A 24,827-nucleotide genomic window follows, 5' to 3' on the forward strand; every position below is an offset into this window, starting at 1 on the left:
GTATTGTCTTCACAGATTCTCTCAGCCCTATCTTGGAGAAGCCAGGGAGGGAACTTGGAGCCTTCTGCTCTTCCCATTGCAACTCCATCCCCTGAGGGGAATATCTTGCAGTGCTCACACATCGTCCCCCTTTCATATGCAACCAGGGCAGAAACTGCTTAGCTAAGGGGACAAGTCATGCTTGCTACCACAAGACCAGCTCTCCTCTCCAAAGAAATTGAAAAATAGCTCAGTATTGTCTTCACAGTCTGGCAACGGCTTCTCCAAGGTTGCACACGGAAATCTCTCTCAGCCCTAACTTGGAGATGCTGCCAGGGAGGGAACTTGGAACCTTCTGCTCTTCCCAGAGTGGCTCCATCCCCTGAGGGGAATATCCTACAGTGCTCAAACTTCTAGTCTCCCTTTCAAATGCAACCAGGGCAGACCCTGCTTAGCGAAGGGGACAAGTCATGCTTGCTACCACCAGACCAGCTCTCCTCTCAGATCTCTTCCCCATTGCCACTATCATTTTTGAGAAGGCAAGAAACAGAAGGAATCCTTACTGAGCAGTAGAGAGAGGGCTCCCACCAGGGTTCCCTCTAAAGCATGCACACCCACAAGTTTTGGGTTGTTGTTTTTTAATGTCCACTCAGTTAATTTTAGATCCTGCTCAGGTTGAATCAGGAAGGCCCCACTCTATGTGCACACCCACCGCCTTGATACTGCCACCCTGTACTGAACTGAACTGCCACAACAGAACAAAATTCATTCTGCACACGAGGTGGGGGTGGAGATTAGAGAGAACACTGAATCCCACTGTTTATGACCAACTCAGTGCACATGACAGAAAATCTGCTTCTTTCCTAAGCCCTCTGCATGTGTGCCACAAAAGGATCAGAGGGAAGAAAGGGGATTGGTGGCGATCATGAATAATGGCTGGCTAGTATGCTAGGCCTAAATTTGGGGATCCCTGTAAACATGATTCAGTGCAATACAGTAACTCCTTATCACAAGATCTTCCACTAGTAACTCCCAAACGGAATACAACTGAGGCCACAAGTTCACATTAGGTGACTTATGTTCCTAGAGAAAACAACCAATGGATTCAGCAGCATTTCTGTTTCTACTTTAATAAGTACCTGGTCTTGCAAATGGCCTATTTCTTTTCTCCGGAACCTAAGGGGGGTATAGCACTACAGTGGTGGGTGGGGGAAGGGAATAGCAAACAAAGATAAATTAGGCTGCAACTCTAAGTAAACCTAAGGACAGCCTCAGTTTTCATATGTACCGAGGGGGTGATCCTACTCTGAGTTCAACAGGACTTACTCCCAAGTAAACAGTGACGCTATTCTCAAGAGCAGCAGAAACCAGGCAAAGGGAGCCCAGCCCAGTTTCTGTGCCTCGTGTGCTGCAACGGGAGCCACATGGCTTCCGGTGGCAGCTTGGCGACAAACTCGTTTACGGAGCTTGCCGCTTAACCCAGGTTTGGGGCATGAGCCCAAACCCCCAAATTGGTTTACGGATCATGTGTCTGCCATGTTTGAAGAGTGCCTTCTTCGGTACGATCCCCACTGCATATTAAGGTCATCTGAGGAAGTCCGTCTTCAGTTGCCACCAACACGTCTGGTGGTGACTCAGAGGCGGGCTTTCTCTGGCTGTTCCTGGGCTGTGGGATGCCCTCCCAGCAGAAATCCGCAATCCCAGTTCATTCTTAGCCTTCTGGAGAGCCCTTAAGACCTCTCTGTTTGGCCTAGCCTTCCAGGGTCTGTAAACTGTTTTTAAACTGTAGGTTTGGCCTCGTTTTCCAGGGTTTTAAAAACTGTTTGAATTGTTTTAATAATAGTTTTATGTTGTTTTTACAGTTTTCGATGTTAACAGTTAATTGATTTTAGTGTTGTTTAATATAAACCGCCCTGGGCCATTTTTGGAAGGGCGGTACAGAAATCAAATCAAATCAATAAATAAATAAATAAATGGCTGCTTGCCACATGAGGGGGGTTCCCAGTAATGCACCGCTCACTTGCATGGTGCATTACTGGGGCTCGGGGGGAGGGGACCACACCGTGGTGCTTCCCTTTGCCTGACCTCCAGAGTGCCTGAGCGAGCTGTGGCCAGGTGCAGGAGCACCGGAGCAAAGGCGCCGCCCATCTGGGTGGGAGATCCACCCACCCAGCGGAGCCTCCGTGATAACCTGCAGGGAGGTAAGCACTTTCGGGCTTCCTACCCGCAGAAGGGGGTAGCCTCCTCACGTGATTGTGAGGATCACTTCTGTGTGTAGGACTGCAATCTTAATCAGATCAACCAAATGTACTTCTGTGTAAGCATGCTTGAGGTCAGGGATGATATTAAGCATATTCCATCTAGAGAAAAGCTGGAATCGGATGGAAAAGGTGAGAGATAAGGAGCCGGGAGCTTCCCCTTTGTCTGGCAGCTGTGAGTTCTATCTTGGCTGCAAACCTGAAGCAATGATCCCAAGGTATTCTGAATGGATGCATGAGGCCCATTTTCATGGTGTTGCTCTTCACAATCTAGGAATCTTTGATTTAGGTACAATATATTTTAGCCAGTTAATGAAACCGTACTAGATCTCAAAGTCTCAATGCTTTGTGTTTTGCTTTGTTTTGGTGTTTTATGGTTTTCACTGTTTCACTGATTTTAAGGTTTTAGGTGTAACTTTTCTAGAATTTTATTGTATTTTAACTTTTGTAAACCGCCTTGAGATGCATTATGAAATGTGGTATAAAAATTGAATAATCAATCAATCAATTTTGGGCTACTGGGCATGTGCATGCTGGCGCTGCGCGGGGGTACTTGGGACAAGCACCACCCCAGCAGGAAGCTGCATGGGGTGGCGGAGAGGCGCTAAGGACCTGCTCTCCTCTTTCTTAAAGCTCCCCTGCACCACTCCCAAAAGGTGCTCAAACCATGCAGGAGAGGAGAGCTGGTCTTGTGGTAGCAAGCATGACTTGTCTCCTTAGCTAAGCAGGGTCCACCCTGGTTGCAAATGAATGGGAGACTAAACGTGTAAAATATCCCCCTCAGGGGATGGAGCTGCTCTGGGAAGAGCTGAAGTTTTCAAGTTCCCTCCCTGGCTTCTCCAAGATAGGGCTGATGGAGATTCCTGCCTGCAACCTTGGAGAAGCTGCTGCCAGTCTGTGAAGACAATACTGAGCAAGATGGACCTATGGTCTGACTCAGTATATGGCAGCTTCCTATGTTCCTATGCTTTGAACCGTGGTTCAGGCATATCCGTGTAACCTACAGCCTGGCACATGGAGACAGGAAGGGAAGATTAACATTATTTAATACTTAATATGAGAAAATACATTTCACCAGTAGTGATGGTCAGTAGCTTAGTTAGCTTTTTTTTAAGGTTTAGGCAAAGGATTAGACAGATTTATCAATAGCTACTAATGGTGAAAGCCAAACAGAATCTCTGTAGGGAGGCAACTGGAAGCAGAATGTTGAACAAGATGGAACTTGGTCTGATCCAGAAAGCCGTGGTCTTTTGTCTGATCCTGAAGCAGTCATGCTGTGTGTCCCCAAAGACCTAACATCACATTTTAATTGACCACTAACACAAATTTCACAAAACGAAGGTGGTAAACTTTGTGAACTGATGTATGAAAAAGTTGCATAGTGTTCTGAATGCAGGATCACGTGGAGCCTGTTGTGGTTATGCTGTTTTTCACAATACTTGATTTATGCATAGTATATCTTACCCCATTGATGAAACTGTGCTAGGGCTCTCAAGGCATAATGTGGAGTCCTCAAAGAAGGCAGGGCTGTCATTCGAGGAGGCATAACAGATACTTTCTACTCCAGGTATTGGATGTGCTGGCTGAACCAGGAATGGCACGCACATAAAACCCTGGTACGGCATCCTAGCTTCCATCTAAACCAAAAAGGGAAACATCCACAGAGGTCTCGGTAAACAGTATTTCATGGCAGCCCTTCAACTACTGAAGGTTTCCCTCTCTATCACTTTGCTGTGTCGTACAGTAAGTATACAAATCATGAGCTTATGATGCCATTGCAAAGATGTTTCATCAGAGCTACAGGGAAATAACCAATTCATATGTTTAAGACTCTCCATATATCTATTATTCTTCCCTTGTCCCAAATATCAACACTTATTGCAGTTTGTTACCCTATGGGAAATCTTTTTAGTGTTCTCCACAAAACCTGCACTTTCTTGCATTTTCTCCAACAATAACTCTCAGAACCTTGCCTGTCAGATTGCTAACACTTCCACTTCGTCCATAATCAATGCCATTCTTTCAATTTGCTGAAAACTCCGTTTTGAAGAACATTTCAATTTGCTTCTGCCTGCGGTGACCATCCTTCCTTCCTGCCAGCCCAAGGTAAAACCTATGCATACTGTTTTATTTTAATTTGGGTCCTGATGCTACCATGCATTAAACAACCACTGCACAGACAAGTCCACTTCTTCTCACAGGTTTTTTGTGCTTTTAAAAATAAGATCTGCTAAGAATATTTTTGGAGTGTTTTCATGAAGTATCTGATTAACATTACAAAGACTTGCATAAACAGGACTGCTAATTTTAAACCAACGAATAAATAGGACAATGAAATTTTATGTAAAACAATAACAGCAAACCACACCGACCAAATTCCAGAGATCATTCTGAAGTTAACCTTCTTTAACTATAGTTTGGCATTATGTCTGATTGAAACTCAGAGGCGGGGAGGATCACCATAGGATATCTCACCAAAACCAACAGGACTGTTTAGAATGACACAGTACCAGCTGGGCCGGGCGCAGAGCATCTGCGCCTCTAGTTCTCCCTCATTCCCCCGCCCCCATTGTTCCCCACCACCACTGGCGCTCCTATCCCCAGCGCTCCTGCCTTGTGGCCAGCAGGCGGGCTGGAGAGGGAGGCTGAGCCGCCCTCTCCGCCACCCGCCCGCCACCCTTGTCTTCTCCCCGCCACTGGAGCTCCTGCCTTTTGGCCAGCAGGTGGGCCAGAGAGGGACGCTGCACCGCCCTCTCCACCGCCCGCCAGCCACCATCGCCTTTTTCTCCCCCGTTCTCATGGCTAATCGGCAGCTGCACGCCAACTCTCGCGAGAGCTGCCACACATGGGATTAGCCACGGGTACATCTTAGAGAAATAAGAAAGTTAGATAGATAGATACTTAAGTATGACAAGCCAGATAAACTTCAAAAATGTATAATTATTTCAAGTTGTAACACTAACCAGAATTTTCATTTGTTTCAAGAGATAGTAAATCTTCTAAACCCAAACTGGGACTGGCACAATTCTAACACTAGATTGACCCCTAAATTACCACTTTAAGTCTTTCTCAACAGTTTCTATTTTCTTGCTACGCTGCTGCTGCAGCTGCACAGACAAGAGAGGGCTTGGCCATGGGCTGGGTGCGGCACCAGCCTGGACCACCAGCTCCCTTTCTCTCCTTGATTTGGTCCCTGACATTCATTCCCCTTCTATAGAAATTTAATTTTTAAAGGATTATGGCGATTATCACTTTTTATTCTCCATGTCTTATGAAATCAATCAATATGTTGCATTAGAGAGAGAAGTGCTGAATTCTTATGCACTTGATTAATGCATTATTATCATCTCAGTAATTAAAAGGAACAGGGTTATACACAATCAGCATGTACATCTTACTCAGCACCTTTGGCAGTTACCTGAAGAAATTAAGCTCATTAATCACTTTGACCGCAAAGAAAAGCAAGCTGTGGGGTGGGAGGAATGGGCCCCCAGAAAAGCTCTATTTTGGGGGGGGGGGGGGGAGGATGTTCGAAGCCAACAGCCAGAGAACCATTCGTCTGCATCCCAATATGGAAAACATTAATCTAAAAAAGAGAAAGTATGAGTGGGATGCCAACATTTCAAATCAATGTTCTCCCATTATAGTGTTCGGCAGTGACTTTCATTTCATCCCCAGATACCGAGGCTGCTCGTGTGGAGTGCCAGGACCCACACAGATTCTAGCACTCCTGCCCAGCCTAACCCCACTCCTGGGTCTTAGCTGGGGTTAAAGGAGCGAACACTCCCTTAATCCGGCGGCCGGGATTGTGTCTCGCCTCGGGCTGCACACAGGAGATGGGCCCCTAGAGCACCTGTCTGATGGGGGATTCTATCAATGCATCGTGCTCATGATGTGGTGCATTGTGGGATATCAAGGGGCCAGAGTGCAGCACAGATCGTCTGGGAGCATGGAGCGCGCTCCCAGCAGCTTTTCTTTGATAGTCGGGGGGGGCGGGGAGGTGAGTTGGAGCAGCCTCCCCCCACCCCATGTGAATGGCCCCACTGTATCATATCCATATCAAATTAATCTGGGCAAACAGGTCTGTAACTAAAGGAAAATATGTTTCTGTACATGCCATGATTATCTGATCTCTATGTTTTATAGCCAATATGCCATTTGAGCCAAGATAGAGCACATGAACATTCTTAGCATTGATGTATCTATTTAGCATGTCAGAGGTGCTTCAGATACATACTCTCACTAATGTGTGGAACAACCTTGCTGGGCAGGGCAGGATTAACCACCCCAAATTGCTGACGAGGAAAGGAGGCTAAGGCTAGGGTTGAAAGAAGGATAGCTTTGCTAAGCAGAAACAAAAGGAGAGACAATCTTTAAAATGCACAAGAAATATGCCATTTGAACATATGTAATTGCTTTATAGGAGCATGGATATTGGTCTGTCTAGCTCAGTATTGTTTACACTAACAGTCTCTGGCTCTCCACGGGTCTTTCCCAGACCTATCTGGAGCTGCCCTGGTTTGTGCAAGGGACCCTCTGCATGCAAAGCAAAGGAGCTCTTCCACTGAGCTACAATCCCACCACCAAAAGGTATTTATATTTGTAAGTTCCAACAGGTTTCGAGAAAACCTCCTTCCCCTGGGACACCCTTGAACTATATTATGCATGTTCTGTATTCTATGTGGCAAAACCATTATTTTGGATTAAAATGGTAGAATACAGAACACGTGCTGTAATTAATACTGAGAGTATTTGCTTTGTTTCACAAGCACCTCTGAGGAAGAGTCTTTCATCAAAACACATTTGGCCTAATAAACAATGTACCATGAAATAGAAAGAGGTGCTTCAAGGCAGTCTCCCTGGTTCCTGCATGGGTACCTGCCTTCCTGCTTCAGCTTCTATAAGGCCACCTCAGGGTTGAGGCAAGATTTTAACTAGGGACTTGCTTGGTCACAGGATAGTAAAACCCACAGACTTTACTATCCATCTCTGCCATGTCAAAAAGCCTGGGCAAATTTCATTATTTCCTGTGGGTCTGCACCCCACCAGGACACCCGTCCCACCTAAAAAGAATGGCTCTGATTCTGTACAGAATAGTTTACTAAGATGTACTGAATACCTACAGAGACTGTTAAAAGTTATATTCTGTAGCTTTCTAGAAATTATGATCTCATGATAATTGCAGAACAATCTACATGTGTACATACCTGGAATTGTGACATAGATGAACCAACTCCCCCCCCCGCCCAACCCCCCCCAAAACCCTTCATATTTTTACATTTATTTTACATTTCTATACCACCCTATCCGAAGACTCTGGGAGGTCTACAACAACAAAACAACAAAACCACAAAAAACAAACAACCATTTAAAACAATTGACTTAAAACAATATAAAACAAATTTAAAAAGCAGTTAAAAACCATATAAGACCAGTTAAAAACATTTAGGAACAATTTTAAAACCTTGGAAGGCCAGAAACAAATAAGTGTTTAGGGCTCTCTTGAAGGCCAACAATGAGCCCAAACTATGAATTTCTGCTGGGAGTGCATTCCACAGCCCAGGAGCAGCTACAGAGAAGGCCCGGTTCCAAGTCGCCACCAGACATACCAGTGGTAACTGGAGATGGAACTCCTCAGATGACCTTAACGTGTGGTGGGGATCATGCAGAAGAAGGCATTCTCTAAGGTAACCCAAATCTAAGCTGTTCAGGGCTTTAAGGTAATAACCAGCACTTTGTATTTTGCCCAGAAACATATCGGCAGCCAGTGCAATTGTTTAAGGACAGGCATAATACGGTCTCTCTGGGTTAACCCAGCCACTAAGGCAGCCCCAGGGTGATGCCTGGATCCAAGAGCACTTCCAAGCTGTGTACCTGTTCCTTCTGGGGAATGTAACCCCATCCAGCACAGGAAGCTCTAACTTATCCCTCAGATTCTGATCCCCCACAATGAGCGCATCTGTCTTCCTTGGATTCATTTGTTGTTCCTCATCCAGCCCATTACTGCCTGTAGGCAGGCATTTAGGGAATGAATGTCATTTCCTATTAAGATTATGATAATGACACCGATGACAATGACAAAGAGAAATAGATTTGGGTAACATCAGCATAGTGATAACACCCTGTACCAAATCTGATTACCTCACCCAGCAGTTTCATGTAGATATTAAAAAGCATTAGTGACAGAATGGAGCCCTGAGGGTCTCCATATGATAGCTCTCGTTTTAAAGAGCAATCATCACCAAGGTTGAATCTACCTGAGAAATAGGAGCATAACCACTGCAAAGCAGTGCCTCCTGTCCCCAACTCACCCAGGCAATCCAGAAGGATACCATGTTAGATGGTACTGAACATCGCAGAGCGATAAAAAAAACCCAAGAGCGTCACACTACCTCTGTCGATTCCCGGTTCACCCATCAGGCTGACCAAGGCTGTCTCAACCCCATAGCCAGCTCTAAAGCCATTTTGGAATGGGTCTAGAGAATCAGTTTCCTCCAAAACCGCCTGCAGCTGGTTAGCCACCACTCAGTCACCTTGCCCAACCATGGGAGATTGGAGACCAGCCTATAACTATCCAATACTGAAGGATCTAGGGAAGGCTTCTTAAGAAGTGGTCTAACCATTACCTCTTTCAAACAAGGAGGTATCCTACCCTCTCTCAGTGATGTGTTAATGATATCAATTAGGCCACCTCCAACAGTTTACCTGCTAGATAGAAGCAGCCAAGTTGGGCAAGGACCCAGAGAACAAGTGGTAGGCTGCACCTCCCCAAGCAGCTTGTCCACATCCTCAGGCATCACAGATTCAAAGTGATCCAATTTAGAACTGCAAGACAGATTGCTGGACACCCTCTTAATAGACTCTAGTGGAGCAGAAATAGTGGAGTCCAAGTTGGCCTGAATACAAGAGATTTTATCCACAAAGAACCCATTAAAAGTGTTACAGCAGAACATAGTCTCCAGGGTCCGATTCAAAACAGGAGTTTGAATTAAACCTCTCACGGCCTGGGACAACTCTGCTGAATGCTAGCATGCAGATCTAATCCACACAGAACAGAATTGGGGGTTTTTGCTACACGCACCGCTGGGTTCTATACTGCATCATGTCAGATTTGAGGCAAGTTCTTAAACTCCATTTTTAAAGCAGGTCAGAAGGGGTGACCTGCTTCAGTTAGGAGTGACCATGCCTAAAGCCCTGGCGAGTTCCCTATTCCAGGTTCCCACCAGCGCATTGACAGAATCACCAGCAGCACCAACACTGAAACCCTCCAAGGCTTTTTGGAATCCTATTGGATCCAGCAGCCTTCTCAGGTGGACCATCATAATAGGTCCACAACCCTTGCAGGGCTGGATTGTGGCCATGAAACCAACCTTAACCAGGTAGGAACATAGGAACACAGGAAACTGCCATATACCGAGTCAGACCATTGGTCTATCTAGAAGTGTTGTCTTCACAGACTGGCAGCGGCTTCTCCAAGGTTGCAGGCAGGAATCTCTCTCAGCCCTATCTTGGAGATGCTGCCAGGGAGGGAAATTGAAACCTTGTGCTCTTCCCAGAGTGGCTTCATCCCCTGAGGGGAATATCTTGCAGTGCTCACACATCAAGTCTCCCATTCAGATGCAACCAGGGTGGACCCTGCTTAGCTATGGGGACAAGTCATGCTTGCTACCACAAGACCAGGTCTCCTCTCCACCACAAGACCAGCTCTCCTAGTACCAGATCTCTCTACCACAAGACCAGCTCTCCTAATAGTCCATCTATGACAGTGGGGAAACCACAGGATCCCCCACCCATGGAACACCCTCCTGATCCAAAGAAAAGACTAAATCGAGTGTGTGGCCAGCAACATGAGTTGGTCCTGCAATTAATTGGGATAGGCCCATAGTTGTCATGGCTGCTGTGAACTCCTGAGCTGCACCAGACAAGTCAACCTCAAAGTGCATATTGAAGTCCCTCTGCACTAAAAGTCTGGGATTCTCCAACACCAAGTCTGAGACCAATTCTGCCAGCTCAGTTAGGGAGTCAATCAATCAATCAATCTTTATTATGGTCATAGACCAGCACAGGTTATAAAACAGTAATACTATACAATAAATGCTATATAAAAGGGGAAAAATATGTTACAGTATTACGGAGATTGAGATTGATATAGCAGATAAGGCTGAGATGGGAGGAATCTAAAAAATACAAAATGTTTAAAATATGCTATAAAGCACAAACAGAGTAGCTAAAATACATATAAGCTAAAAAGGACACAATCTAACACTTTGTTTCGGTCGGAGACCAGCGTGAAGTCAAGACAAATATAAAAGAGGAGATAATCAGCATTCTATGGGATCAATAGCACCCAATAAAATCCAAAAAGTCCTCCTCAGCACAAAGTCACTGGAAATACTACTAAAATACTACTAAAAATAATTTAAGATTAAAAGGGCAGCATATTCCTGCTTATAGGACTATTACAACTCAAAGCTCAGCTCAACTCCCAAAACTGGGAGGAGATATACAATTCAGGAGCTCTATAAAATGTTATCATTGAATTAGCTGCTTTTGAGCTGGCGATACCTGTCCCCACATGCCCACCTGCAACTAGCCAAGGTGTGGCTACAAATTGCTCTGGCATTAAGTCCGTCGTTTATTTGCCCATTTTTAAGCTCTTCCGAAAGCGAAGGGCTGCACTGCAAAATTTGGCTACCCATCTAGTGGCACAGGAATTGCTTCCTTCCAGCAGCCTAGCAGTCATCTGAGGTAAATCGAGACCTGGGCATTTGACTGTCAAAGGGTGTATGAGATCCCGGCACAGGTCTCTATAGAGCAGACATTCCAACAACACATGGGTAACTGTTTCAACTTGACCCTCACCGCATGGGCAGAGCCTCTCCCCGTAGGGGATCCCTCTATATCGTCCCTCGGTTAGGGAGTCAGTTCCCTAACAGAGTCCCTAATCTATCCCTTTTTCCTAACCTCAAAAATATACACTCAATATATCCAACAGTCTCACAGGGGCCCTGGTAAGGGAGATAGCATTCATATGAAACACAGACACTCCAACCCCACCCGGCCCACTTCCTCTAACCTGATCCACAACAGAGTAGCCAGAGGGGAGAAGCTGGGTCCTAAATGGGCCACTTGCCTTCCCCAACCAGGTCTGTTATATATGCCAGGTCGGCTCCCGCATCTACAATCAAGTCATAGATGATTTTGGTCTTATTCTGATCCAACCTGGCATTGCAAAGAAGGAGCATGGCTAGGTTCTGTGGGTAGTTGGAACTGCTCCCCGAGGCCTGAGACAGGGCAGCCAGAAATGGAAACAGTTATGAAATTACTAATTACCTCTCCCCTATAACAGTCAGCTGCTCTGACAGCACCAATTCTTCTATTCCCCACCACTACAGTCATAGCTGCCCCAGAGCTGCCAGATGCACCCCCTGCACCACCCTTCCTAAGAAAGCCCAAACACATACCATCAAAAGGCCTTTTGCATCATCATCCATTAATTTAATAAATGCTGAACTGATGAACTGGACATTTTTGTGGAGGAGATGAGGTTAAAGTCCTACCCTTATATCAAGTAGGACTGAGTGCTCATCTGCACAGTATTTTCACCTCTGAGTATCAATCCTGAGATATTTTAATTGGAGCCACTGAGAACTGAAACTGCATACCATATGCTGAAGCACTTCTATGGGGATGCCCTCATTAAAGACAAGAGCTCTCTTGCTCAGTTTTAGTCTTTAATATGAAATTTATATTAGAAGTCTAATCCTTCTAGAAAGGGGTTTATAATGCAATCACCAGCAGAACAGCCAGTTATCAAGCATAACTGCATACAGCATTAGCAGGATTTAGCAGGATTTCTGGTAGCCAGGATTTCCAGCTACTGTGCAAAGTGGATTCTGCCAAAATCTATCAAAAATCACATTTCTCTCCACTCCATTTAGCCATTTTGTCCTTGTGCATCACCTTTTCTTCTTTTTGAAGGTGCTGTATAATGGTACCTTCAAAAGGAGAACATAATCTACATTAATTTGCATTAAATCTTCATTTTAAAAGTATTTCCTACCATCTCAGCTCCAATACCACTTACAAAGAGGAGGAGAAACTTTTTATTTGTTCTTTGGAATTTTTATCAGTCGCCAAGGTCAGAAATCCCACCTTGGCACACATCTCACTAGCTGACAGCAAGCCGCAGAAGACCAATAAAGCTGCCCGTTCCCTTTAAATGGCCCAATGCAAAGTCTGCCAGCAAGCAAGACTGGTTGGAGCTGGAAACACTTCAGCACCTGAGACAGCTCCCAAAGACAGCCCAGTCAGAGAAATGCAGAGAAGAAACAAAGAATTTTTGCAGGGTCATAACTAGACAAAGCAGCAGCACATGTACATCTAAACCTTCTTTTTTATTTGAAATCATCTTAATCTTGTCACAAATAAGCATGATACTATAACCTGACCTAAAGAGCATTCACTGTATTTAAACGCTGCTGTGAAGGGACACAGTCTTCTCTCCCTCCTTCATCCACATATGCATAAGCACTTTCTGAAGACTAGCTACCCAGTTCTCCTCCTCACCCTCCCACAACTCAGTTCATTGATGTTAATACTTGCCAAACCAGGCTTCCTGTTCAGAGGAAATATGAATCTACTTCTCCCAATTAGCCTAGAATTTGTTGGCTGGAGGGAAAGGCAACACAGAGGCAGCTATCTTAGTCTCGTCGAGGTAAAAATTAATGGCTGTGTTTTGACTACATCGTTGCTATAATTGATGATTAGTAATTTAGGGGAAATCAGACAGAGGGAACTAATTAACCAATGCAGTATACAGTTACACTGTGGCTCAAATACATGTGTTTGTGTGTGTGTATATAGAGGACTCTGGATGACAAGTGTCTTCTCCCTTCTCACCCTGTGATTTAAATCTTCTGGCAGGTTGCACATTTCATACTATCCAGTAGTTCCTATACCTCAAACTGAATTTCTTGCAGCCCCCACATAGTATTATGTGAAAGAACAGACCAATTAGTTGATACCTGTCCTTTATTTCACTCTGCTTGAAGAGGAGACCAGAAAACATTAGTTGCATATTGCAGTGCCAAACACCTGCTTAGTGAACCTAACTAGGATAGCTTTGGCTTTTAAAAAAAAAAAAGTCAACAAAAATCACTTGTGTGTGTTAAATTGAAATTCCTTATTCGTGTTGCAGGCAGCTCAATGGTTCTGATGATCAGGGAGACAGCTCCAGACATCTGTCGTATACAAAACTGGAGTGAAAAGGGAACCAACCATACGCTCCAAGCTAAGTTTTTTTAAATAAATAAAAGAGATCAATTGGAGGGAGAAATAGTTCTTTAAAAACAAAAATGTTCTTTGCTTTCTCATACTGCCATCTAGTGGACGATACTTGGACAATTGTCATAGACAAGTAATCACAATCATTTCACTTTTGTTTTTAGAAAAGTATTATCTCTCGGCTTCCGAGTAAATTTAATTTAGATCTTGGTCGTCATCTCCATTAAATATTGCTGTGTATTGTGATATAGGATGCATCTCTTGTTAAGAGGATGGAGTTTGCTCCTCTTCCCCACTCATCAGTTCTTCTCAGCAGTGGAACACATGAACTCTTTTCCAGGATTATTTGTACCTTTTTCTTTGGTGGGCGGAGGGGGGCACTCAAGCTACCTCCCACAAAACATTATTTAAATCAAGTAAAAAACAAAGAGAAAAGAAAGCCCCAGCACTGTTTTACAATAACTCTTCTCAACAGGAATCTGAAGAGAGGAGAAAGGAGATCTGGTCTTGTGGTAGCAAGCATGACTTGTCCCCATAGCTAAGCAGGGTCTGCCCTGGTTGCATATGAATGGGAGACTTGATGTGTGAGCACTGCAAGATATTCCCCTCAGGGGATGAAGCCACTCTGGGAAGAGCAGACAGTTCCAAGTTCCCTCCCTGGCTTCTCCAAGATAGGGCTGAGAGAGATTCCTGCCTGCAACCTTGGAGAAGCTGCTGCCAGTCTGTGAAGACAATACTGAGCTAGATAGACCAATGGTCTGACTCAGTATATGGCAGTTTCCTATGTTCCTATGTTCTCTCCTCCCGCCTCCGTTATGTTCTAAGCAATCACCAGTTCGGGATAATTACTGGTGACTTCTATAATTAAAGGCTGAGCACAGCTTCTGATCTGATGGGAAAGTCAGAGGAAAGAGCGCCTTAGACATAAAGTATTCTCCGAAGAATACCATTCTGGCATTATTATTTTCTGTTCTGACTTTTGTAATTAAATATGTATTCACTCACATTCACAAATGAAACTGCTTTTGAAGAGGACAAACCTACTCCTAGGGCACTACTCCAAGCTTAACTAAGGGTGATCAACCAGCCCAGTTCACTCCTTAGACTCTTTGCAAACACCCCTTGCCCTTTCCATCGTCTTCTGCTTCCCCTTATAAGGAGGAATTATCAATCCAAGATGGTTTTTAACCTTTTTCTTTTTCTTTTTTGTGGGCACCATCAACCCCAGCAGCCAGCAAGTGCCCTGGATGAGTCACTCGTTACTAAGGCAATATGCAGATACGAACGCTTTGAAATCTTTACTCCCAACCTCAGGAAGGAAGAAGGGAAGGCAGCGGGGTGGGAAGAGCAAGGAAAACGTGTTTGCTTGCATTTACACCTCAGCACTTTCTAGATGCTGAATATAGCAGTTTGATGCTTAGTTTTCTCTGTTTCTTGCCAATTTTTAAAATAGAAAAGGGAGGGAGAAATGGGGGGGGGAGGTGATGGCTTCAACAAGAAAAAGTTCCCCAGAAGAAAGGAGAGCTGGGCTGAAGAAGCTATTCATACATGATCCCTGCACCTTTGTGGTTTCTTTTAACACCGTCCGATTCCACGCATGTTTACTTGGAGGCTCTAGAGCTCGGGCTGGGGTGGCCTTCCTCTCCAAGAGGTGCGCATAAGACTGCCCTCCGAAACGCAACAGGCGCGACTCCTGCTGAGATCCATGGGGCACCTGGCTTCCGATCTCTCTGGAAGACTTCCCCACTTTTGACTTTGCACAACGTACTCAAAGCCCAGCACCTTCCAAAACAGACAGAACATTGTGGAGGGCCAGAGGGAGAGAGGCTTCACCACGGGCGAGTCTACGGATCTCCTGCGCCCCCCACCCCGTCTCGCTACTGCCCAACTCCTCTTTGGGCGCTGGTGATCGCGCGCCAGGGGCACTGGGAGAGGCCAAGGAGGTCCATGCACAGCCCGGGCATGCCAGCGTCCCGACAAGCACACACACACACACCCCGCCCCGAGAGCGACACGGAGAAGGCCAAACTCCAGGGAGGGCAGGCTGAGAAGCCGCCGCCACCGCCGCCGCCCCACCCCGGCGCGACCAACCCAGGAGAGGCAGGGGCTGGCTTACATCTTCCTCCTCGCAGTCGCTCCTCCTCGCCTGGTACTGGAAGCGGGGTCTGGGGTTGCCGCCTGCTTGCAATGGACGCGCCGGCGGGCTCTTCCCTTCTCCGCCGCCCGCCGCGTGCGCAGCGGCGGCGGCGGGCCCATCCTCCTCGGCGCACGGGGGGCCCAGAAGGTGGCTGGCCTCGGGAGCAGCGGCAGGGAAGGACCGCGAGGTGTTGATCTTCCCGCCGAACCTCTGGTACAAGGAAGCCATGAATGGAGTCAGCCGCGGCTGGAGCGCGGAGGCGCAGCTGGGCTCCGGCGGGAGGGAGGCTGCTGGGGGGCTGCCGGGGGCCGCTGCTCGCCCTCCTCCTCCTCCTGGCTCTGCCCGCCCGTTACCACATCACGCCAAGCCTTCCTGGCGAAGGAACAGCCCCGGCGCCCGCCTCTCTCGGCTGCCTCTTCCTTGCACAGCGATCAGGAGCAGAACGGAGTTGCTGGAATCGCCCTAGCCCCCCGCGCGGCGGCACAGCAGCTCCGCACGCGGCCGCCGCCTGCCCAGGAATGTTGGGCAATCCGAGGGGGAGATCCGCGCCGGCTCCCCGCCCCCCCACACCCCCTCCGGAAAAGAGGTCCCCAGACTCCGAGTGGATCGCGCAGCAGCGGGGCGGTGGAGCAGGGAAGGGGGCTCGGCTCAGCCGCCCGCGCCGTCCTGGGGCTACCGAGCAGCCGCCTGCGAGGTCGCACTGCCGGCAGGGTGCAAGCGAGAGAGAGGAAGAAAGTGTGTGCCCGGCGTGCGTGTATGCAAGAAAGGCAGGGAGGGGGGGATACAGGAAGCAGGGGACGCCTCATTCAAAGCACGTTCCTCGTCCTGGAGAAGGCGGACTGGGGGGGGGAGGAGGGAGGGGGCCGCTTTCACTCTCACAGTCTTTGCTTCGAGGGCTCAGGAGGAGGGGGCCCCTCCGTTTCCGCCCTCCCCTTGGATCATTTGAACAGGAGAGAGAGAGAGGTGGCAGCGAGCGCTTAACGGGGGGGGGGCGGCTTCCACAGAGGCGCATCCGTATGCCAGGCACAACTCCAGAGATGCGAGTGCCAGACTCGCTCCCCGTCGGTGTAATGTCTGCCCTTGGATCTCCAGCGAGAGGGAATTGCTCTGCTCCCTTCCCTCGGGAGTGAGCTGGAGGGGGGCAGAGAGGGACCCCCGACTTTCCGGGAGGCGATCGCGCCCTCCCTGCCCCTTTCCTGTCTTCCTTTCCTTTCCTGCTTGCTTGCTTAATCAACCAAATGGTCGCGTAATATTTCGCTCCTAATTCATTTTGCTGCATTAAAACGTGCTCCAGCGCCCCTCTGTGGAAATGCGCGCACATTGCTGCTCCCAGCGCAACAAACAAGGTGCGAAGGGGCGCGGAGCCCGCCTGCCCGCCCGCCCTCCAGGCCAGGTGGGTGGGGCGCTGGGAAGGAAGACCCAGCCGACTCTGCCCTGGCCTCGTGTGCCCTCGGCCAGAGGCGACACTACCCAGAAGAGGTCCACGGGAGTGTGGCACCATTAACCCGAACACGCCAGAGAGTCTCTCGCCAAGTGAGGCTCGCTAGTGGCCAAGAAGCGCGGGGGGGGGGGCAAGAGAGTCGAGGGCGGGGCTGGTCCTGCCGGGCAGACGGCAACAGGGCTGTGACTTGGCCAGAAGGGGCTGCACTTCTAGCCTGCCCCCAACTATCGGGCTGCTGTGTTTCCATAGCAACAGATGCTTAAACCTTTTTTTAAAAAAAAGTCATGAGCCAAAGAGAGAGGGGAGGAAAATGGCTGGAGATGTCAATATGCGCGTACACACACACGCCAGCCTTCGCCTCTCTCCTGGTCAGAGCTGGAGTTTGCCTGGCCAGGAACGTGAGAATTAAGTTAGTATGCAAGTTGGCCTCCGGGGTAAGAAAGCCATTCCTGTTGACACAGCACTCCGGTTTAAAAATCCACTACTGCCCTTAGCGCTTAGGATCCGAGGGAGAGAAAGGAAAAGCCTGCCACTATGACGACCTATTGGATGGAGCCTTGCAAAATCTCTTCCTCAAAACAGCCTCCTAGTGAAAGAGTCCTTTCCCTCTTGCTCCCCCAGAAGCCTGTGGCGGTGGTGGCTGCTGCTTCTGCTGGGGTCTTCAAAGCCAGTGCTGGCTGAGGAGCCCTAACATTTAGATGAAAAGGAGAACCATAGGCTCTAAGGGGGAGGATGCCACCAGTCAGCCTTCCTTCCTGCCAGACCTTCAAAGCAAGGAGCCCTCGTTTTGATATTCAGAGCTCAGATCCTGACATTTAATTAAAAGGAGGCCAGGAAAGTGACTCTCGGAAGCAAAAGGTCTCTGTATCCAGTCAGGCATCCCGTCACTGGGTGGATGTTTGCCTGTCACCAAAATGTAAACCATCACAACCCTCCACAGACCAGTGGCCCACAAGATTGATGCACGGCTGTGCCAGTAGCAGACTGCAAACTGGCACAAAATCCTTATCATCCCATCTATAAAAAGCAAAATTTCACGAAGGATGTCTCTACTCATTTTGTGGTAAAGAGACAATGCATCTTGTTTTAACTAACTGGTATGAGATTAGCAAGAGACAGCTGAAAATCAAGGAACACAATAAAAATCAAATGAAAAATGTGAGGGTTTTCCCTGCCCTGAAAAGAACAATCCTAACACAAATATCAAAGATGACTACAAAATGTCAACAAGGAGAACACAGGTATAAAAAGTTATACTTTTTAAATGATACATGCTTAGCTTGAGGAATATCAGAGGAGGAAAGCTTCAGTTTCCACAATAATTCATCCTAGCTCAGTCCCTTGGGGGCATTCTTTCATTGTATTTTCATTACATGTGCTAGTTCTATTTACTGAAGCTTCATTAAGCAGCAACGTTTTGACTGGGTACTTCATAGCACCCAGAAGTGCCATGGCCTCTAACCAAACGTCTTAGGCCATTTCTGTACCAGCTCTTCCCCTCTCAAAATGGGAGGGCTGACTGAATTAAGGGTATTCCTAGAAGGAAGCGTCTGCTTCTGCATTCTTTATCGTAAGCCACCTTTAGCAGCTGTGTGCTGGAGGCATGGTATATACATATATTTCAAATAAATGAATAAATACTCCCATCTGTTAAACATCCCCCATTTTCTATTTATATTTGAATGTGAAAAATGTATAAAAACCTTCACATGCCAAATATATTCACCCATTGTTTGCCTAAAAGACAGGATATTCTTTTCAAGATAGACTTGTTGTTGTTGAAGGATGCTGCAAAGTATGTTACATTTAGGACAGCAAAATTTCTTCCCAAGTACTGACAGTGCATACTAAGACTGAATAAATGCTATTAACTATTCTGGACCATCACAAAGATTTCAGTATACTGATTTAGCTTTTTTAAAAAATAAAATAAAATTGTAACACAAAGTTTTTCATGTCCAATGTACATCATTTATTTTGATGTGAACCCTGCTGCCTATTAAGATCATTTGGGAGGTCGGGCTACAGTTGCCACCTGCTCATTTGGTGACAGTGTGCTACCGAGCCTTCTCTGTGGCTGCCCTGGTGCTTTGGAATACACTCTCTGCCAAAATAAAAGTTTTTCCATCTCCAATTGCTTTTAAAAAGATCCTCAGGATGCACCTGTTTTCTCAGGCTTTTAGTTAAGTTTAATTTTTAACTGTTTTTCTTCCACAGAACTGTTTTGATTGTTTTTATTCTGTTTTTAGATTCGTTGTATTTTAAATTATGTACACTGCCTAAGGATACATACACATTATTTGTTTAGGAACATAGGAAGCTGCCATATACTGAGTCAGACCACTGGTCTATCTAGCTCAATATTGTCTTCACAGACTGGCAGCGGCTTCTCCAACATTGCAGGCAAGAATCTCTCTCAGCCCTATCTTGGAGATGCAGCCAGGGAGGGAACTTGGAACCTTCTGCTCTTCCCAGAGCGGCTCCATCCCCTGAGGGGAATATCTCACCTTGCTTACACTTCTAGTCTCCCATTCATATGCAACCAGGGCGACCCTGCTTAGCTAAGGAAACCTCTTGCACACTGGTGGAGTGCAGGCAAAGTGAGGCTAGGAAGGTCCAGAGAGGCTGTACAAAAGACACTGGCTTTGAGAAACTGCTCTACAGCTACACGTAGTGTGTGTTGGATGCTCTACAGGTGTAAAATGGTATGTCATAAAACCTATATTAATAGGCTATTACTATTATGAGACCAAATTGTCCAACTGCATCGGGAAGAACTGGGTTTAATCCTCACTTCAGGTATGGACTTAACTGGACAACGGACACGTTCTCTCTCTTTGAAATAATTCCCCATTTTAAATGGGAGATCATGGTGCCCTAGCCTTTGGAGAAGGAATGAGCTGAAAATGAGAAAGGACTTTTAACATGCTGATGCAACTCCTCCAGAATGAAGAATTTGGTCTATAGCCTCAGGCACAATATAGGTTTTCTCAGCCCTATGCAAAACACTTCTTAGTGGAAGCTTATAGAAATCTGAGCATAAAAGTGTGCAAGACTGGATTTCTTGGATTTCTTGTTTCATTGGAACAGCAGAACTCCATGACATAAAACAAGCTGCTTTGTGGTTTGCCATGCCACATGGGCAGGTGAAGCTGGCTATTTGAGGGGGAAAAATAAACCCCAAACTCCCTCGGGCACACAGAACTAGTTGTGTTGTTCTTTGGATACCAGCCAAAATTTTGGCAAAGTTATAAACCAGAGAAAACAAGGCCTTATAATGAAAAATGTTAGTGTACTTTAAGACAAGGAATCAATATGAGCTCTACCAAAGAGGGAGAGAGAAAGAATGAATTGCAGACATAAATGGCTTGCTAGTGAAGTTTTATGGGAGCTTTGTCAGTGACTGTGTAGAGAGAAAAGGCATTTCTAAGACATGCAAAAGGCAGCAAATCCTGAAAGGTAATGTCAAAACAGCAATAAATGAGAAGTCTATGAAGATCTATAAGTTTCAAATTTTGATGCAGGAAGAGGGCAATATGCAGCACATTCCAGTGGTGCAGAGGGGAAATGCTTGACTAACAATCAGAAGGTTGCCGGTTTGAATTTCCACTGCTACTATATTGGGCAGCAGCGATATAGGAAGATGCTGAAAGGCATCATCTCATACTTCAGGGGAGGTGGCAATGGTAAACCCCTCCTGTATTCTACCAAAGACAACCACAGGGCTCTGTGAGCACCAGGAGTCGAAATCGACTTGATGGCACACTTTACCTTTTACCAGGTCTAAATGAGATTACTCAAAAGCAAGTCTCACATGGAGTTCAACAAGTCTTGCTTCCTGGGCAGGTATGCTTCAGATTGCAGCTGTATGCCAGCTTTTTGTTTTGCTATGCTATTAACTATACAAATTACATCTATAAGTCAGTCATACAAGCTTTTAACAATAATCATATAAGAATCAATTCCACTGAACTGATAATTACATTTGAAAACCCCCAAACCCTTTGTTTTCGTAGACTCCCTTTCAAAACACAAATGAAAGTGAGTGAAGGAGATTTCAAAGCCAAATCCCAAATTATCCCAAGTCCCCCAAAGGAGAGGGGGGAAAATCCTTTTCCTTTCTTTTATGCTGTAAATTGCTTTACTTAACAGTTTTGCCAATACATTGATTTGTATTTTGTTTTTTTAAAAAGCAAGCGTAGACAGTTTGCAGTCGAGGAGAAAATTGCTTTCCATTTTCCTGGATGCAGAAAGCAAAAGATGTAGATGGGTATAAGTAGTGATTTCTTCCATTTGTTTCTTCCAGGGATGGCTGAAGATATATTGTTGCACAAGATGGAAAATCCAGATTGCATCCTCTTCCACTAATTAACGTGGGACACATCTATCAGGCCACTTTCCTACAAAATCCTCAGCAAAGTGAGCAGAAGCAACTCAAGGCCACATCTGTGCTCTCAAGCAGTTCCACTTCATATCAAAAGGGCTTGCACAAGAGGAGTTCCCTCGGCATATTTGTCCCAGTGGTCCAACCCATCTGTCTCCCACTCTGCCTTCCTTAATCCCACCCAAATCCACCACCTGCTTCATGGTAGGACTGTGTTCATGGTTATCTGTAATGGAGACAAAAGTGGGGATTTCCCCCCTGGAATTTTAAATTTACTATTTTTAAAACATATGGAAATTACAGAGCTCTAGTATCCGCAAGTAGTCAGCAGGAGGCCTAGAAAGAGATCTGAGCCTGTTGCTCCACATAGCAGGCTCAGACCATCAGGTCTGGACTCTCCATCCTGTTCTGGAGGAGAACCAGACCTGTTCAGATGAAGGTAATGATGCAAAGTCAGCTATTTGCAAAGCTGTATTCTGCAAAGCCAGAATACAAAATGCATACATACATGTTGGGAGACAGACTGGCATAAACATTCTTAAGCACAATATATGACAATTTAGCTTCAGTTCTCTCTTGTGGAAATGAGTTTGGTTGCAATTGCCCCATCCACCCTTCCTTGAGCATCAGTTCCCTGCACAGAGCCAGGGTGGGACTAGGAGACCTCCAAGATCCCTTCCAACTCTAATATCCTATTATGGTGAATGCATCCATTTATCCTCCTAGAGAATTTTCCCTCAGGCTGTGCTGGCACGATGTCTTCCTCCCTCCTCAAGCGGAAAGGAAGATTAGCTCTGCAGCATCCTCCTTTATATCTTCACTTGAGGGACCAGCCCAGGCAAAATACATGTGCTTGAGTGGAGTGGGAAAGTAAAGGATGGTGGCGGTTATGTGTGTATTCATGCTGGAGGGTTATGGCCAGAGGTGCACCTAGGTAATTTTGGAGGCTGGACCTAAAGGCCTTTAGAGCCCCCTCCCCACCAGGGATGTGCACGAACCTGTTCGGAGGCCCTTTTATGGGCCTCCCAACAGGTTCGAACACTGGGCAGTTCGGAGGTTCGAAGGGGGAACGGGGGGCAACTTTAAGCACGCCGGCACTTCTGGCCACTTCCGGCCAAGGAGGGAATGGGGCAGCAGGGACGTATGCTGCCACCCTGATGGAGTCGTTACAAATGAAGCATTAGTGGGGGGGCAGTTGGGAGGCCCATAAAATAAAATAAATAATAATAATAATAATAATTATTATTATTATTATTATTAATTCGATTTCTATACCGCCCTTCCAAAAATGGCTCAGGGCAGTTTACACAGAGAAATAATAAATAAATAAGATGGATCCCTGTCTCCAAAAGGCTCACATTCTAAAAAGAAACATGAGACAGACACCAGCAACAGTCACTGGAGGTACTGTGCTGGGGGTGGACAGGGCCAGTCACTCTCCCTCTGCTAAATAAAGAGAATCACCACATTAAAAGGTGCAGAAATGCACTCTACATATGCGAATGGGTACTTTCCTGTCTGCAAAGTCCCAATCAGGGATGTAGTGGATGCAGTGGAGGGGGACACACAGGGAAGGAGTGCTGGTACTTCTCAGCTTCTCTGGCTGTTGGGGTGGGCATGGGGGCTGTCATGGACAGTGCCTGTACTTCTAAATCTGCAACTACATCTAAGGTCCCAACAAATGCCAATACAGCTCATTATTTGGTAGATATGATCCCTAACATAAGATGGGGGGTGAGTGTGATTATTCACTGGGCTGGTGCGTCCAAAGGCATAAACACAAATATATTGAAGTGAGTCATATGCACATGCACATGAACATGCCCACCAATAGCCTCACCAACTCCAAAATCCACCAGCTACCAGAGAGCCTGACACTGCACCACCAAGAATTATTTTTGTGAACATACTTGGCTGTGTCTGACTTCCTGCTGTAAAAATAATTTAATGCCTGGGTTACAGTCTAACCAATATTAAGGAGATCAAGGTAAGTCTAAATCCAACTAACAGCAAAACTAAATGCAAAACCTCCTTGTGCAAGACTTAACAGAATGGCAGAAAGGAAAATAGAGTCTGCCAGGGCTCTCTCTTTTGAATTTTCATGATTATTTTACAGTGACTAACTGCAAGTATCAGAAAGAGAACAGAAAAGCTTTCCTATCCTTTTACTGGATAATTTATGCCTCTATTTAAATTTTGAACTTGGCAATGAAGTATCACCTTGTTTGCTGCATTAAAATTAATATCAGAAAGAACAGGCTGGATTCTGCAAAAGAACAGCTGGATGGATCTAAAATGCTGCCTGTTTTCATAGTTGTGAATGAATAAAGCATTCACTTTAAGTGGAAACCCATCAACTAAATTGATAACCCAATAAAAGGAATGCACCTTGACACTGAGAGGATAACAAGGGGTGTGGAGCAGGATTTGAGGGAGGGGGAGGGGGAGGGAGAATACACAGGCCTGTCCTTCCAAAGGGTCCATCAGCTGTTCCCAGTTGCTATTTTGAACTCTAAACACACATTCAGTCAGTATGGAACCCATTTCAAATCCACAATCTTTATTCCATTAGCTTGTGTGTAAAGGTAAAAGGTAAATTAGGAATAGGGAGATCAAATCCCCACTCAGCCATGAAGTTTACTGGGTGAGTATAAGCCAGTCATTATCTCTCAGCCCAGCCCCCTCACGGGATTGTTGTGAGGATAAAGTTGGGATGAGACCTTGTATGCCACTCTGCGTCCTTCTTAGAAGAGCACAATAGAAATGTGAGAATAAAAATTGATTGGCATAACTTTGATTTGATATATTTTATCTTGTTGGGATTTTATCAGATTTAGGCTTTCAGGGGGTATAAATAATTACATTCCTCAATCTTTATGTTTAGATAGTCTTAATGGAACAGTCATATTTTTGATTTGTAGTATGAGGTAGTAGTATGTCCCAACAGTGAAGCCCACTGCAAACCTCAACATATACTTGTTAACTCCAGGTGAAAAATACTAAATCTGAACCAAAGCGGGGGGGGGATCATTGTGGGATCCTTTTGGGAATGACACAGATTCTAATGTGGACTTTTGACCCAAGTGTTACTAGAACTGTGTACAAAACCCCATCAGATGAATCCAAAAATTGAAATCAATGACATAACATTTTAGGGAGTGAAGAGAAGGCATAGGTTCTTAATAGCAAGCAATTAACTATGTACACTAGCTCCATACGCTTTTATGCCTAATTGTACAAAATCACTTTCCATGATTCAGAAGTAACCACAGAGGACCCTTGTAACAGTAGTGTTTGCCAAATGTGAAGGTTTGGCTGTATTTCTCCTGTGCCTGTACAAAG

At 45.9% G+C, this 24,827-nt stretch overlaps 1 protein-coding gene across 5 annotated transcripts in view; it reads right to left on the reverse strand.

The window, feature by feature from the left end:
• Positions 1 to 24,827, reverse strand: part of DPP6 (dipeptidyl peptidase like 6) — a 735,952-nt gene that overhangs the window by 497,903 nt on the left and 213,222 nt on the right. Inside the window, exon 1 of one of the 5 annotated variants that reach the window (XM_053261854.1) lies at positions 15,640 to 16,427. The exons of 3 other annotated variants lie outside the window; for them this stretch is intronic. In XM_053261854.1, the coding sequence (XP_053117829.1) occupies positions 15,640 to 15,888 (249 nt within the window). In that variant the 5' untranslated portion in view covers positions 15,889 to 16,427. Of the gene's footprint in view, positions 1 to 15,639; positions 16,428 to 24,827 lie in introns of those variants that run through there. One more of the 5 variants, XM_053261853.1, reaches the window with a different exon arrangement.

Source organism: Hemicordylus capensis, chromosome 6 (genome assembly GCF_027244095.1).
Source record: "Hemicordylus capensis ecotype Gifberg chromosome 6, rHemCap1.1.pri, whole genome shotgun sequence".
NCBI classification, from domain to species: domain Eukaryota; kingdom Metazoa; phylum Chordata; class Lepidosauria; order Squamata; family Cordylidae; genus Hemicordylus; species Hemicordylus capensis.